Here is a 17668-nt window from a genome sequence, read left to right on the forward strand (position 1 = left end):
AATAGCAAAAGCCACGATGGTCAAAGAGGCCCGCACTGTCAAAATCTTGAACACTTGACCTCGCACCCAGTTCACACAGCTGCAAAGTATGTCAATCCAGACCTCGCATCACAAAATGGAATGCCTGTGCATGCTAGCCGTGATTGGACATCAGTTTTCTCTTCACATCTGTACCTCTCCGCTCTATCTACTTAGAATGCAATGACTCCCATGCACCATGGGATTATTAGTCCTTCCATACAGAGTCTCTATGAAGCTTGTTACTACCAAAATGGTAATCATTGAATCTAAACCTGTTACATAAGCCTCTCGGTAATGTCATAGCAATGTTGTATTCATGCGGTTGAGCTTGTGAGTCAGAGTTGACAATCCCATCGGCATTAAAGAGCTCAACTGGGCCTCGATGTGGCCCACTGACAGAAGAACCATTTATGGAAGAACCATCTGGTGATAGACCCATCTAGTCAAGGAACCATTTCTCACCTGATTCCTGCCACGCCGCCTGTGGTTGCGCCTCACCAGAGTCTTGTAGTTCTGGTTCTTCTTGGTCAAGTAATAGTAAAGCACACAGTCTGCCACACACTGCAAGAAACATTGAAGAAATAGGAATATATTAAAAAAATAGGAATATCAAAAATCGGAGCAACAGTATGTTGGAATGTGAACTAGGAATGCTAAAAAAAAGCCAACATTGACACTTGGATAGTGTTCATTATGTCTTTATTATTACAGTCTGTAGTTTATTGCAAGAAGCAATTATAATACAAAAATGCTATATAAGGCTTTTCAAGGCACTCAAAGATGATTAACTGTGTCCATGTGTTGAAATGAGCCAACATTGATGTTGAATGAGTTCAAAATCTGTGTTGTTCAAAACACAGACAAACAAAGCCTTCACTGCACTATCTGTGGGATATCTTTACACAGGTAAGCCGAAGCTTGTCAGAGCTTGACGGCACAAGTACAGAACATCAACAAACCACAACATTAGCCTTGGAGAGTAGATGTGCAGAAGATGAACAGCCATGGAGGGAGAAAGCTCTGTTCAACTCCAATGAAATCAAAACCAAATTTTTCATTTAAGCCATGGGGAAACACCAAGGGAAAAGCCCTTGTTTCCAACCAGAGTTCTCAACGGGTCGGGTCAGCCCGACAAACCCGACGGGCCCCTTGGGTTCGGGCCGGGTTCGGGTCGAAAATATAAGCATATGGCTCGGGTCGGTTCGGTCCGCGGGCTCAATCTTTTCCGCCCAGTGAAAAAAAAAAAAATCAGTTCTGCTGTTTACCGTGAATCATGGCGAATTTCCCCTTGATGGGTCAGTAAAGCTAGGCCTATCTATCTAAATATATGTAGGCCTGCATAACGAAGGTCTGGCAGGCTGCTGCATGCAACGTTGCGCGCAGTGCTTAATTTGTAAATCACAAGGTACCGGAATGCAAAACAAACATGACATCACAGCGATGATGAGTTGGACAGAGGTCCCTGAACGCACAGAAAAACTACACTGGCTACAATTACGCAAACGAATAAAAACGGGAAAAAAATCTTAGATGCAATTTTAACGATATTGAGTCACATCATGGAACCATACTTTTGTTTCTTAATACAAGGGACGGTTGGCAATCCAATGGCTAGGGCCTATTTGAAACAACAGCCATAGTAGCCTATTAAATAGCCTACTGTAATGACAACAACCAATATTTTTAGTTTGATCGCTAACTTTATGCTTAGTAGTCTCAGCAAATGCAGTGCATGGAAATTATGCTTATGAGGTGAAACGAAGCCGAAGCGGTCTTCTACATATGGAAAGGACAGTGGCTTTCCAATTAGGCTATCCTTTCCCCGTATTCACACAACGTTGGCATATGCGTATTAAACGTTAAATCCACGCTTTGTTGGCGACTTTGTTGCATATAATTTGGCTAATCCGCATGTGCTGTTGCGATATGCCACTTCACTATTTAAATGGCTCGTGCACCGATGGTAAGCGAGCGGCAGCGAAGACGGCGATTTTTCCGGTAGACTTGACTTTTCACACTGACTGTCTGCTCGCGCTACGGTCTGGTTGAAAATCCCCCCAGCCAATGTTTTATTTGGAGCGTGTAGGCCCTGTTTGAATGAAATATCACATTGTCTTTGCTGTTGTGCTGTTTTCGACTTGTAAGCAACTGTCGGGAAGGAAAGGCGCGCACACATAGGAGCGCTCGCCAGCCGAGGAAGATATCATCCTCTCACCTAGGCTATCCGTCTTTTTTGCTACATGGCTTATCCATGCATCAACCGTAGCCCAGGTGCCACTAGAAATTAGTAGGCTATGTCCAAAGCCTTGTGTGCCGACCAAAGTTTGATGAAACTTTTAAACAATGCCACAGCCAGGGCACATCCGCGCATATGAACAAACAAGGAGGGAGGGGCAACTTCACGTAGCCTACATTTAATCAGACACTCGGGATGGAAATGTAGTAAGCCTACATTTAGAAGTCAAAACAAAAGGTGGATAGATTGTTGTTGCCGTGAAGCGTGAGGCGGTTATTGAAATCGCGCTGTGGATGATTCTGCTTAAATAGCAAGAAGTTTCCCCATTTTATATTATGTTTCTATTGTGGAAAATATCTTTTCACTAGGTTTTTAAGTGGGTTATGCAATTTACTGCACATAAGTGCCCTTAAAGACCCACCACAACCCGTCATTCTCCATAGGATAACGTGGGGAAACTCGACCCCCGACTTCGGGCCTCGGGCCGGGTTCGGTTAGATAATTCCAGTGATGTGTCGGGTAACATCGGGCTCGGGCTTTAAAAGCCACGGGCCGGGTAGGGTCGGGTTGACATTTTCAGGCCCGTTGAGAACTCTACTTCCAACGACACAGAAAAAAAACACTTGCATATTTGTGCAAAAATTCCACAGCAAAAAAAATCCATTAGCATATTCGTAAGTAATAAAAATGTGACGCACAAAATAAGTGTATGAGCCAAATCATTTACCTTTCTTTCCAGATAGGAAGCAATAAGGCCAAAGTTCTTTGGGTGCTGCACAAACCTGTGAGAAAAGAAACATGGGAAGTTATTGAAGCAGAGCAAGCAAATAATTGATTATATCCCAGTCTGTGTGCCAGGGAGTGTGGGGACAGTTTCAGAGTGAGTGGTGTGATAAAAAAAAATAACTCCTTAGAAAACCTCCTCATTCAATTCAGAGATTGGAGAGATTAAAGGGAATTCCTGGGTTGCCGTTACGTCAGCATTCCCCATCACGGGAGTGCGCAAATTTGAAATGGTGGGTGACCTGGTCGGAATTGCCCTTTAAAGCAGGGGTGGGGAACTTTTTTCACTCGATGGGCCACATCTAATTTGAATATGTCCTCCAAGAGCTGTTATATGAACACAAATCAGGATTTCCCCTTGCACTTTAACCCCACCTTCACTAGGTCCCCTGAAAATACAACTTCATTTCTAAGATTGCTTTACAAAACATGTCACATTTCATGTGAAACTGCATAACATGAAAATAATATCGGGCCGGATAACACAGCCTCACGGGCCATAGGTTCCCACCATGGATTAAAGTCTAGCCAAACACTAAGCAGTTAGCGTATTTGACAACTGTAAAGGTTAAAAACAAAATTGTCTCCATGTCTAACGTCAGAGACGACACACTTTTCCTCTCATGTATCCAGAAAAATACCACCCAGCGTGTGCAAAGTGTGATGGCACAATAAAATGATTGCAGAGACTATTTTGTATTTTACTCAAATGTTATGGACAGCTACTTTGTTTTTTTTAATTGTAAGATCATTCAAACACTTTGCTGCGACACTACCCCTCTACCAAGCCCCCTCCTGCTCCCACATGACCTTGGGAAACATGCTTCCTGCGGTGCAAACAAGTCTTGCAATGGGGTATGAATTTAAAAAATGGGAATGGCTTAAATCGGCCTCCAAAGAGAGAGAAAAAGAGAGAGAGAGAGAGAGAGAGAGAGAGAGAGAGAGAGAGAGAAACAAATAGACAGAGAATAAAGTGACAGACGGGAAGAACATGAGCATGACTATGGAGACGGGAGGATGACAAAAGGAATGCGTTGTGACTGGCGTCTTCTCTCATCCCTGATTTCTGGCCATGTTGGGATTCTCTTAAGCCCCATGGCCAGAGAGAGACAGAGAGAGCCTGCCTGTGGTATTCAGGCATTCTAGCCTTTATTGAACACTTTTCCAGCCTCACAGTACCACTGGCTTCTTGAAAGCGGCGGTCTTGGGATCTGCGCTGCAGACTGCACAAAGCTAGCATTCCTAAGTGTATTTGATTTGTAGAGGGAAAAGTAAAATGATCATGACAGGGTGATTTGTATGACACCCCCGCCTCCCTCACCACCCATCTATCACTCAACCACCCACCCCACCCCAGCCACTGGGTCTACCCACTCAACAGGACAGTGGCAAAAAAACTGGTTGTGCTGGTGAAAGTGTACATTGTGTTGTCCCACCTTGCCCTCTTTGTGCTTTGTACCTAGGGTTACATTATGGCCAGTACCAAATCCACAGACAAATTAATGGCGGGACTGACAGACAATTTCAAGAAAGACAGAAAGACAAAGAAAAAGAGAAAGAAAGAAAGAAAGAAAGAAAGAAAGAAAGAAAGAAAGAAAGAAAGAAAGAAAGAAAGAAAGAAAGAAAGAAAGAAAGAAAGAAAGACAGACAGACAGACAGACAGACAGACAGACAGACAGACAGACAGACAGACACACACAACCAGAAATCAGTTCCTGAAAAAGTTGCTTTTCTGTAAACAACCAATCATATTATGTCATCTGCTGACTGAGCAAAATTGTAACCACACACTTACTTATCCTTGAATATCTCCTTCTCGTGTTCTGTCCAGACGTTCATGAACTGCCGCGACTTGTAGACGATCATGGGGTCCTCCATCAGGCCATTCATGTTGATGAACTTGACGCGGCGCTGCTCCGAGTCGTACATCATGGGTGGGATGACAGACAGCTGACGCATCTGCTTCTCATTGTTCTGACAGACAGAAGGAAGAGGCCAACAGAGAGAGAGAGGGGAGAGAGAGAGAGATAAACACAGACAAACAGACAGACAGGCAAATAGAGCAAGCAGTGAGTGAATGAATGAGTATGCAAGAAGGGGAAATCTAGAGAAAAGTTCAAGGGTGGCGACTCCAACCCAAACCACCCCACATAGACGGACTCCAACAGATGGTTTGCTGGAAAAGCCGCCAGCGTGGATGGTTTTGCAGCGCCGTCTTGATTTGTTTGGCTGGAGTTTATCTGGCTAGATGGGTCTCTTAAAAAGGCAACTCTTATTTTGGGCAGCATATAATTTGCCCCTCTCCATACCTGACTATTACAAACCAGCGGCTGCAGTGGGTCTCGAGGCTGCGGACCGAGCGCGCTCACCTATCTGCTATGGCAATGGCATGTGTGTGTACACTCACGACTACATGACTATATTAGTATGGCCATATCAGAATCTACACCAAGGTTTTAGCCTATTCAGTTAAGTGGACTTAAAGCATATTTAACTTAATCCTGAACAGAGGATGGGAATTCCTGGTTGGAATTTGCCAATCAGAAAGGTTGGCTCTATGCCCCGCCCTGATAAAATCCAAATGAAATCAGAATTCTGTCGCAAAATAGACAATTGAAAATTCAGACAAACTTTGCCATTTTAACCAGAAAATGTATGATCACTGGCTCAAGCTCCTCACTGGCCCAATTACTCACCTCCTGTTCCGATAGACCATCGATGATCTCCGAGATCTCATGCTCACTTCTCGCAATAGTCGCCGAGAGACCCGTTCCTCTTTGGCCCACCCTTGAGGAGGGAGAGAGAGATGGGGTTAAATGAGACATAAGAACATTACTCATGTAATATCACACATTGAAAGAGAGAGACAAACAGTCAGTCAGCGAGCGAGCGAGCGAGCGAGAGAGAGAGAGAGAGAGAGAGAGAGAACAGACCACACTGAAGACCTAACCAGAAACAGCGCTCCGTATAGAACTCTGTGTCTGTGCTGTATCATAACAATGCAGCGTGAACGCCCTCCATCTTCCAGGCCTTGTCAGCACCACAGCTTCCCATTTGCGATCTGCCAGGGCCCACCACAGGACACCTGGGGCTTTCTTGGAAGTGGCTGAACAAGCCGTAATAAACCAAAACAAAGTCCCAGCCAAAATTGTTTAAAGCCAGACTTAAATCAGCCCTGTTAGCAGCTACAGAAAACACTTCTCTAACCGGTTAAAGCCTTTCTATTGATATATTTCTCGTGACCATAGAGGGTCTTGCAGTTTTTCTTTTTTTTGCCAGTGTGCACAAAGTGCAACAACATTTAAAATCATATATACATTTTTAAATGTCTTGCAGTAAATAGCTGTGTTCCGAACCAGGTAAAAAGGGATATTTGAATTCACAGACTAGAGAAGAAACCATTGAGCCATTCAGTGTGCTAGAGGAAGTAAACATTCTTAATTGACACTATAGAAGTTAGGAAAAAAGCCAACAGTTGCAAAGAAGCAGTATAGAACTACCCCTAACTGCTAGAACGCCATCAAACCCAGAAGCTTTCTTTAGTGGAAACAAACAACTGCTGATATGACTTCAATTCCACAGATAAATCAGAGCCAACAAATACCTCACTACATCCTTCCCTCCTGCTGGTCTATTTTTGACCTGAGATATTTCTATAGGCAGCTCATTTAGGTTCAGGACAATTTCCACAGAATCGGTCCCATGAAGGTAAACAAACAGTACAGCGTAGTGGATAAAGCAAGACTTAAATTGGGGGAAACCATTGGTAATACTGGTATCCTATGTTTACTCTTTCCAAAATACACCTTAATCCTGAAGTACATTTCCAAGTTGTTTCAAGACAAAGCAAAACAACTCCCCACCCCCTTGTCTATGCATCTCTAGATCTACCTCCCTGAGGTGTTTATCCAACATTCAAAAAAGTAAAATTATAATGGCGGGAGATTTTGTTACCTGAAATCAGAAACGGACCACTGAGTTGAAATGTTGCCAATCCTGCGATTTTTTCAACTGTGACCAACACTTTTGATTGTCATGCTTGTATGAACTGTGCCAAACATGATAAACTATGGAGGCAGCACAAAACGGCAAAGCTATACCCTTGTGATCTTGCCCACTCACCGCTGAAAGCGCTCCTGCTGCTCCCGCTGCTTGCGTATCTCGGGGAACTGCCTCTCATAGTACTCCCGTGTGCGGCTCTCCTTGGCCTTGCGGCGCGGGTTGTTCTCCATGCGCTCCACCTTCTTCTCCCAGGCCTCCATCAACTGATCATAGCGCTGGCAGATCTTCTGTTCCTGCGTGGCACAAAGGCAAAGCTTGGGTCAGAGAGGAGCAACATAATGGCGTGTGGAGAGCGACAAAGCATCGTGCTGGTTCAGGTGTCCACATCTAATCTCAAACATACTGGCGTGTGACATGGAGTTCAGTATCCCGAATGTGAGGCTTATCCAGTTTATGATCGAATTCGGCATTTATATGAATACTCACTGTTGTGATAACAGCTTATCCGGGATATTGATGCAGTAAAAGGTGTTTATATGCTCAAACAACAATTCGGAATACTTAAATATCCCGATCATATTCGGGATACTGAACGGCATATAAACGCACACACTGAAAATCAGTCCATTCGGGAACCGGGAAGTTGGTTTGCGAAACCAAAAATGCTCGAGACAACATAGACATCAGCCGGTACATCCGGGTCACTAGAGGTAAAATGATAGTGCGGTATGAATGTGAGTCATTCAATGGCAAGCACTTCAGTTCCCAGTGTAACTGGTGGAACAACTGGAACCAGCATCATTCCTCCCAGCCTGAATGTTTCTGGTGTGTGACTTAGGGGGTTGGAAAACTAAAAACCCTGCCACAGTTTCCCTACACTGAGTAGCAGGTCAACCTATATTGAGTGCTCATTACGCTCATTAACAGATTCAGAACTGACTGGATCAAATTTTGGCAGGGCTTAACATTTTCTCAAGACAGGATTGAAACCTCTGCCCGCTCCCCAATACCTCCTCCACTCTGTCTCACTACTGTGCTGCCAGCCTGGCCACTAGATGGACCACTGTCAGTGCACGCCTACCCCATCTAACCAGCATCACTTGTTTTTGCCAGGGAAGCCCACAGGCCCTGACATGAAGTGACCTAGTGTACGCTACTGGAGTAGTGTATGTGAAATATGCATAAACAATCAGATTAAATGCTGCCAAGGAGAGGGGGAGAGAGAGAGAAAGAGAAGAGGAGTATGAGGAGGGGGAAAGAGAGACAGATGACAGAAGAGGGCAAAAAAGACAGAACAAGAGTAGGGGAGTGAATGGATGACAGGGACAGAGAGATGGAGAGGGGTTGAGAGTGAGCGAATGAAAGAGATGGACCTAGAGAAAGGGGGAGGGGGTGGAGAGAAAGAGAAAGAGAAAGAGAAAGAGAAAGAGAGAGAGAGAGAGAGAGAGAGAGAGAGAGAGAGAGAGAGAGAGAGAGAGAGAGAGAGAGAGGGAAAGAGAAAGAGCGAGCGAGAGAAAGAGAAAGAGCGAGCGAGAGAAAGAGAAAGAGAGAGAGAGAAAGAGAAAGAGAAAGAGAGAGAGAGAGAGAGAGAGAGAGAGAGAGAGAGAGAGAGAGGAGACAATGCAGCCTTGTTTTCACATACTCCAGCACACTTCCAACACTTCACCTTCCTCTTGGCAGCAGGCCATGTGAACCCTTCTCGTTGTTCAGACTCCAAAAGGGATTGTCTAACTTGGCCTGCCAGCAGCAGAAGAGAAGAGAAGAGAAGAGAAGAGAAGAGAAGAGAAGAGAAGAGAAGAGAAGAGAAGAGAAGAGAAGAGAAGAGAAGAGAAGAGAAGAGAAGGCCTGCCTCACTAGACTTCACCTTGTTTTAAGACATCATATACAAAAATTAACAAATAAATAGGCATATAAATACATAAAAGTCTTAGCATGGTTGCATGTAATTTCCTCCTACTGTTATACGGTTTTCATGGGCATACTAGATAAATAATAAAGATAAATGTATTAATACATTTAAACGTGAGCAGCTGATTCAACTTCCTCGTCAGCCCAGCTCGTCAGCTGTTGTGGAGCAGCAGTAATGCGGCATGTAAAAGTCCGCACGGCTGCGGTCAGCAAAAATTAGTCCCAACAATCCCAACTGCCAAGACGGCAATTAGGAGACCTTTTTTTGTTATGTGTACTCGGTATAAACAAGCGTGTATCGCGAGTCAATTAGGAGTAAAAAAAATGTTTCTCAAATCATGTGTAGTGGGTGGTGCTACGTGTTTACATTGACTCTCGCTAGCTTAGCTACATTTCGCCTTCCAGAGGGAGTCTAAAACAAAGACAGCCACTGATGTGAAAAATAGGACCAATTTCCTCCTTACTAAACCTAGGGCAGGGATTTTAACAGTACTGAGCCCCAAAATAGTGGCATACCCCTTTAAGTGAGTGGCTAGCTAAGAGGAACCCCACACCACACAATACATGCTGAATAAGACTGTAGGACGTAGACAAACAAGGCCAAAGGACAACAAATAAGTGTGGTGGTGTGTGTGATTTTTAAGTGTGTGTGTGTGTGTGTTTGTGTGTGTGTGTGTGTGTTTGTGTGTGTGTGTGTGTGTATCTTTATTGTCCCTGTGTGTAACTGTGTGTGTGTGTTTATTGTGCTTGTGAGGTTGGCCAAAAAATGTCTGGGCCTTTTGTGTTCCTCTTCTCAAAGCATGCTCTAATTTCCTGGAAGTTCCCATCCCTTCCAACATCCTCTAGTAGATGGCCGGCAAGAGAGCGTACTCACCCTTTGTTTACGAGCATGGTTTCTCCTCTTGAAAAACAGTATGAGCTTCTTTCTCATCAGTTGGTTACTGCGGGGAGAAAGGGGCGAGAATTTGTTTCAAGACAAGCGCTGTATTATGTCCAATTACTCAGATTGCAATTGCAGGTTAAACCAATCCCGCACAATTTTCTGCACCATTAGACAGTGTTTATACGTAAACACACCTGTTTTACAGTACAGGCGCGTTTTCCATATGTGAATTAAAGCAACATCAAGTAGGTTTTTTCCATTTTCAACCGTTCTTCGGGTTGAAAGCGTAATCATCTTGTATCGTTCATTTGTACTCCAGAAAGACGTTCCGCCCCTCTAAACATACTTCACTTAGTTCAGTTACAGGCTATGAAGAGTGCCAAAGCATACTGAAAAGAACATTTCAACCCACAAGTCAATAAACCACTGAAAATATTCTAAAAACACCGTCTTAGGAAAGTGTTATGTTAAAGGCTTTTCTCAACAGTGCTCTCTTAATTGTCTTTCAGTCAAGGACTACGCTCAGACTATATGAGACACAGGCCAATCATAACTTATGAGAGGAATTCTGCTGAGCTAGTGTGTAGAAAGTGACAGATATACATCATGTATGATAGCACCACCTCCTACTTCCTGTGCAAGTACCCATCGCTTCAGTTAAGTGTGAAATGTAAAATGAAGCCCATTGATGATGGCATGTATTGAGCAATAAAAACCAAATTAACTATGTCAATACACCCTATAAACAAAAAAAAACCTACTCATATTTATGGACTTTGGTTCAGACTATGTGGGGAAATAGCCAAAGCTGTCACAATTTAACACATACTTGCACTAAGGACTGTGTTCATCTACTATAAAAGGACTGTGCACTAGGGAGGCTTAAAATGTCATTATACTGTGTATAACGACATAAAAGACTTTCTATTTTATATGACATCACATCCTACTTCCTGTGCAAGCAAGCAACCATCACTTCAGATAGTGACAGGGCATTTATTAGGCAACAAATGTGCAGACATCCATAAAATCTTCCCAGATACATAATACTACTGATTATTGACCAAATTAACTATCAAATAGCCTAATAGTTTTTTTGTCGCCATTGGAAGCCATATCCCCTCACCGAGGTCTCTGAACTGTGGGGTCCCCCAGGGTTCCATTCTGGGACCACTATTATTCAATCTCTTAATCAAGAATAACTCAATAAATTACCATAGCTATGCGGATGATGTCCAACTCTACTTATCCATGTCTCCCAATGACTACATCCCACTTAAATCACTTTGAGACATCCAATTGTTAATTTGGTAAATGCTTACTCTATTTCCTCCAGCTGAACACAGATAAAACTGAAGTAATTATATTTGGGGAAAGGGAGGAGAGACTAAAGATTGCTACGGCCCTTGAAACTAAGGAGCTGAAGCAATGGATACAGCTAAAAACCTTTGTGTCCTTATTGACAGCGATCTAAACTTTAATAGTCACATGGAAACCATTACTAAGTCTCAATTTTACCACCTAAGAAACATTTCTGAATTTTGATCTGGAGAAGCTAATACATGCCTCCCCAAAAAGACCATCAAACAGCTTCAACTAGTCCAAAAGCAACAGCATGGGTTCTTACGAAAACAAGGAAGTTTGACCACATTACTCCAATTTTGAGATCGCTGCATTGGCTCCCAGTGAGCTACGGAATTGATTTTAAGGCATTGCTTCTTGCGTTCAAATCATAAGTGGAATGGGACCCACCTACCTACTTGACATGTTTCAGCGGTATGCACCAACCAGGCCACTAAGGTCAAAGAGTTTGCGGGTAATTCCAAAAGTCAAGACAAAGATTGGAGAGGCAGCTACTACACTGCAAAGCTTTGAAACCAGCTTCCAGATGATGCAAAAAAAAATGCACCCACTATTGATAACTTTCAATCTCAACTGATCTCAGACTCAAGACTAAGATGTTCTCGGATGCTTTACCCAAGCAGCTCTAAAAAATTAGTCAGGCTGATCATGTTTTAGGCGGTGAATTTTCAATAATGCCCTCTGGGAGGCGATATTATTCTGTCAGGACAAAAGCAAAAAGGTATTCTGGATCCTTCATCCCTACAACCATTAGATTATTAAAAAAGGTTGTAGGGATAGAGTACACTACTGACAATTTGATTTACTGAGCGCTGTTCATCACTGACAGGACAGGGTGTTTGACTGTATGTGAGGGTTAAGATGTACAGTGTTGCTCATATGTTTACATACCCCAGCAGAATATACGCTTTCTCTGCAATTTCTCACAAAATATGAAGGATTACACAAAAGCTTTTTTTTCACTCATTGCTAGTGACTGGCTTAAGACATTTATTAGCAATCTTCTGTGTTTACTCTTTCAAAAGCATGATCACAACCCAAACTACCCAAATGACCCTGTTCAAAAGTTTACATACCCTAGTTTCTGATGCTGAATATGGCCCTGTTTAACATCAAGGACCGCTCTAAATTGTTTATGGTAGTTGTGGATAAGGCTCTTAATGTTCTCAGATGACAAAACAGCACATTCTTCCTGGCTGAATGGCTGTTTCCTATAATATTTTTGGGTGTCTTGCTGGAACCTCACATTTGAGGTTTCCCCTGAGTGGCTCAATGATGTTGAGATCAGGAGAGTGAGATGGTCGCTCAAAAACCTTCATTTTATTCTTTCTGAAGCTAATGACGGGTTGATTTGGCTTTCTTTACCTATGAACCTTATTATCAATTTGGCTCTGGTTAAAGAGAGACTATGCCCTCAGCCTGTTTTATCTAGTAAGTCGGCATACAGCAGGGGGCACTACGAGGGGCATTTGGCAAAACTTGGCTCGCAATCAAGAGCCAACCTGACAAACCGTTTTCTCATGATACAGACTGATAAGGGACTCAGGCCAGACAACCCGTCCTTCAACTCCAGACACGTTTAGACCACACAAACACACACCCACACTGCAAGTGCAAACACACACACACACACACACACACACACACACACACACACACACACACACACACACACACACACACGACAGTCACACATGCATGACCAAAGGCACAGGAACACATCGTCTGTAACTCACTCACTCACCTTTACGCACACACAGCCAGTCCCACTCCCACTCCCACACACACACACAGGTGCTTTATCCCCAACACCCCCCCCACCCTCAACCCTTGTCTCTCTACAGTCACTAGAACACACAACCATGTGACAGAAAAAAGGGGGGGGAAAGAGCAGATGAACCCAGTCACACAGAGAGACTGAGCCTTGGTAAAGAGCCCATCATACCCTCACTTATGAAAACAATGACACACATCTCTGGCTCCTGAGCTCTACAGCCAGCCAGCCAACTGCATGCATTAACGCTTATCAAGTTCCATCAGGCCATACACACCCTCATCGGGCACCTAAGTCAGTTCAAAGACAACACCAGTTCGGGGGCAAAGCAACAGAAAAAAATATATACTTACGTCTTTATGTTGTCGTGGTAAACTTTAGTATCTGATGGCTGGTTGTATAGGGGCTGGGGAGCAAGAAAGAGAGGAGGAGGAGGGAGAGAGAGAGAGAGAGAGAGAGAGAGAGAGAGAGAGAGAGAGAGACAGAGAGAGAGAGAGAGAGAGAGAGAGAGAGAGAGAGAGAGAGAGAGAGAGAGAGAGAGAGAGAGAGAGAGAGAGAGAGAGAGAGAAGAGAGAAAAGAGAGAAAAAAAGAGAGAGAGACAGAGAGGGGAGGGGGGGGACAACAACATAAGAATGGGAATGGAATCAGCTTTCTTCAGAGCAGAGGCTAATGATTAACAATCAGCTGGGCAAGCCTCCAAGTCTGGCTTGCTCGCACCAGCAGTTCTGACTTGACTCAAGGCTGCTGCTGGACAGTTATTCACTCTGTTGCACTACATGTGCTCTATAGAAAACAGCAGACAAGGCTGCTGAGCCCTAACTTACCAGCTCTACCTTGGGACCGAGGCCTTCTAATATCTTGTGGGCCTCCTCTGCTTTTTTCTGTATTAAAAATAGAAAAGCAGCAAGGACGGAGGGAGGGAAAGAGAGAAGGGGAGAGAGAGAGAAGAGAGAGAGAGATAATAAAAGAGAGGGAGAAAATAGAGAAAGGAAACATCAAAACGTGGAAACACACATTTTTGATTAAAGCACCAAGTGTTGACACCACCCACTTGGAGAACAGACTGGCACTGTGTCGTGCTGCCGCTAATAGAAGTGCACATTTCTTCCTGCACTGCTGTCATACTGTGCATACTGCATGATCACAAACACTCTCGGGCCAATTGTGCACCCAATGAAAAAAACCCTCTAACTTTAGAAAGCCCTAATGTCTAAAACACACACTCACCCAAGCACACCATCTTTACGGGCGCGACTTTATATCTTTATCTACACCCCACACATGCTTGCACAAACAAGAGTTTGCAGGAGCAACAAAATAAAATGTCTATCAGATCTATGGAAAACATTCTGCAGCACTTTTCCCCTTGTTATGTACTTGGCTGTCCGTCCGTCCCCCCCCAACTCAAATTGACTGCAGTTACATGCATGGAGTATTCTGATTTCAAACAGAATATTCTCAGTATTCAGGCTCACAGCGAATTCCGGAATACTCCTTTTACATGTATAAAACAGCCACTCTGCAATTTTTTTTCCAGAAATTCGTAATGAATAAAGGAATTACATGACTTGTGTCGCAAACTCTCTTAAAATCAGAATATTCCTTCACATGTAGCCATGCTTATTGTTCCAAAAGTGTCCAACATGCAGAAAAACAGTCATGTGCTCCCATTGCTCTCTGACCTATGCAAAGCATAACTTCCAGACCAGCCAAGGAGGTGCACAGACAGACACAGACAATATTTTCAGTGCGGGAGGTAATAGGAGACAGCAGGCTTAGGAGAGGACGCTAAAAGTTTGATCGGAGCCAAGTCGGTTTGCTCGCGCTAGTCTGCATATATCGGAGCGAGAGTTGTGCATGCCTATGCCTGTGTGTGTGTGTGTGCGTGTGTTGACAAGTCTAGTATCCTCTGCCAATAATAGAACTAATAAACTTGAAAAAATGATTCTGCATTGCTTTAAGAGGGAATTTGGAAATATTATTTTAGAGATAACGTGGACTGCTCACTCGACGGTGATGATGAATCAAAAAGGCTGAGAACTTGCAGCTGTTCAAATAGAAAAAGAACAAAATGGCGTTCTGGACAATGGACAATGTCAGTGGAAAGGGAGGAGGAGAGGAGGGGGAAATGGGAGAAAATAGCCATTTAATTCATAATGTACCATGAGCTGCTTTGCCTGCCTCTGTGTGCGAAACACAATAAAGTCTCACACACACACGATTGATGGCTAAAAACCCTCACTAAAACAGAGCAAAAACATAACAACCATTAAACACAGACAATGGGTGGACAACCATTCACAAACGAAGTTCAGCAAGTTTTCCTGTTTGACACTGATGTTGCGCCCACTGCGTACTGCCATGTACGAGAAAGCCAAATCACACTTTCCTCGAAGTAAGTCAACCTCACCGCTGTTCAACAACATGACTGGCAGCTAATGGCGGGTGAAAAAGACAAGGGGGGAGCAAATGAGCTTGCAGTGCAGCAGTCACACAGATGATCTCCTACAAATCACCATAAAAACAACTCCACAGAAGCTTAAATACACAGACGGATTTGCCATATGTGACCAAGCTAAGGCAAAAGAAACAAAAGGAAAGAAAAAAAAAACTCCTCAAAGAGGCAAATCTTTTCAAAAGTTTAGCGAGTGTAAGTGTTACATGTTTAAAACTGTTAAAGCTACAGCAGTAACAGCAGAGCCAGAGAAGAAAAAGGCAGGGAGTGTGTGGTTGTGCGTGTGCGTTTGTCAGTGAGAGAGCTCTGCTCTTCTCCGCTCTTTCCTGCTGAAGGGAAGGAGTTAATGACCGTCAGAGCGGTGAGCCAAGCCCCAGTGACGTCTTGCCAGTGCACAGCAGAGACCAGACCAGACGAACACAGCTGCACTACAGTAACCCTGGAGCCACTGGCCCCTCCTCCTCCTGCCCTCCCTACCCTCATCTCCTGTCCTCTCTTTCTATCCCTCCCTCCCTCTGCTTCCCACTCCTCCTACCTTCCCCTCTTCTCTTTTCACACCCCTCCCCCCTCACTCCTCCTCCTCCTACCCTCCTCTCTTCTACCTCCCCCTCTCCTCTTCCTCTTGCCCAACTCTCATGCTCTCCCTCCCTACCGCTCTCTCAGTACTATGGCACAGAACAAGCACTATATCTGCCTTTCTACACCTCCCACTTTTTTCTCTCTCTCTTCTTCTTCTTCATCTAACTATATTTCTCCTAGGCACATGGCTAACTCTCAGAAAAGACAAAAGCACATGGTTCTTGGAAAACCCAGAACGGTCCCAAAACACACAAACACACATGCACAGACTTGGCCTACAATACAACATGCCTGCTGCACATGCACACAATAAAAAAAACTTTTTGAAAAACGATGTGTATTGATACAGACTTGTGTTCAGGCGCGGAGTGGCCATCGGGAGATCGGGGACTTGTCCCGGTGGGCCGCGGCCGCGAAATATATTTCAGCGGCCGCATTATGTTCTCAGCCGGCCCTAAAGTGCTTAGCCACATACTGTTCTCAACCGGCCCCAAAGTATTGGTGTGATATAGCAAAGATTGACTAACTCCAATTCACTACTCATTTTGAGGGTACTGACTCACCACTATATATACCGTCTACCCGACCGCAATACCTCAGTGACGGTGTCAAATAGTAAATTGGCCACACCCCTCATCTACTGATAATGTCCATACACCGTAGATCGCGGATGTGTACTAGATCTTAGTAACATAGTTTCGTTTTCAGTATTTCAAGAACCTGTGATATTTATATTGGTTACCAAGGAATGGAAATATTAGTAAGTTGTGATTTATTTTCCGATTTCCACATGACTGTTACAGTTTACAGTCTGCCACTCCAGATTCACTTGTTCTGTGGTTATTGACTTGGGTTACGAACAGACTCCACCAAGTGGTAAGGAGGTGAACTGCAGCTAAGCAGGAAAACACGTTGTACATGTTTTGATGGCATTGGTTTGTTAGAACTAGCGGTAGGCTTATATCTCCTTACAGTATAATGTATATCATACATATATTTATATGTGGCACATTTAGGATGTAGCCTATGTAATGTCTGAAGAAATGGAACAAAATAATTACCACAAATTCTGATGTGAGCAGTGCTGGGTGTGTAGCCTAAACTGTGGATTAAAATGTAATTGCAAGAAACAAAGACATTTGCTGCGACGAAGACAGCGTTTTAAGGTAGGCCTACACCGTTTGGTTATACATTTTGTTGACTTATGGTTGTGCTTTGAAGTAGCTAGGTTTGGCTTATTTGCTGCATGGTGGGTTTATTGCACAATGTAGACAGACTTTTTGTAATCTATAGGCTACTATACTATATTTTGTAAGCCTACTCTTCTAAAAATCCCCACACTCAAAACTTTGTGCCCATGCTAATCCTGTCTTCCTTAAACGATATTTCAATTTCAAACTGTCAAAATAACAGTGGAGTGCACATTTCCATGATGTAGTGATGTAGCCTAACCTAGTAGGCTAGGCCTATGAATGCTTTGGACTGTGATGATGGCTCCAGTGGTGTAGTCTACTTTTTGAAGTGGGTATACTGTATATTTGAGCATTTTTTGATGTGTAGGCCTACTGTATATATTTGTGATATTGTAAATAATGGATCAATCAATTTTAAGTGGGTGTACTGTAATCCCTGAAATTTTGAAATGGGTGCGTATACTTCGTTTT

The 17668-nt window shown here is 43.6% G+C and overlaps 1 protein-coding gene across 14 annotated transcripts in view; it reads right to left on the reverse strand.

The window, feature by feature from the left end:
- Window positions 1-17668, reverse strand: part of ncor1 (nuclear receptor corepressor 1) — a 114081-nt gene that overhangs the window by 75635 nt on the left and 20778 nt on the right. For all 14 annotated transcript variants that reach the window (XM_063204074.1, XM_063204086.1, XM_063204081.1 and 11 more), the window contains exons 7-14: window positions 13795-13851; window positions 13323-13375; window positions 9825-9891; window positions 7163-7335; window positions 5737-5827; window positions 4836-5014; window positions 2985-3039; window positions 484-582 (exon numbers count right to left, since the gene is read on the reverse strand). In XM_063204074.1, coding sequence (XP_063060144.1) covers window positions 484-582; window positions 2985-3039; window positions 4836-5014; window positions 5737-5827; window positions 7163-7335; window positions 9825-9891; window positions 13323-13375; window positions 13795-13851 — 774 coding nt within the window. The remainder of the gene's footprint in view (window positions 1-483; window positions 583-2984; window positions 3040-4835; window positions 5015-5736; window positions 5828-7162; window positions 7336-9824; window positions 9892-13322; window positions 13376-13794; window positions 13852-17668) is intronic.

Source organism: Engraulis encrasicolus, chromosome 7 (genome assembly GCF_034702125.1).
Source record: "Engraulis encrasicolus isolate BLACKSEA-1 chromosome 7, IST_EnEncr_1.0, whole genome shotgun sequence".
Taxonomy (NCBI): Eukaryota; Metazoa; Chordata; class Actinopteri; order Clupeiformes; family Engraulidae; genus Engraulis; species Engraulis encrasicolus.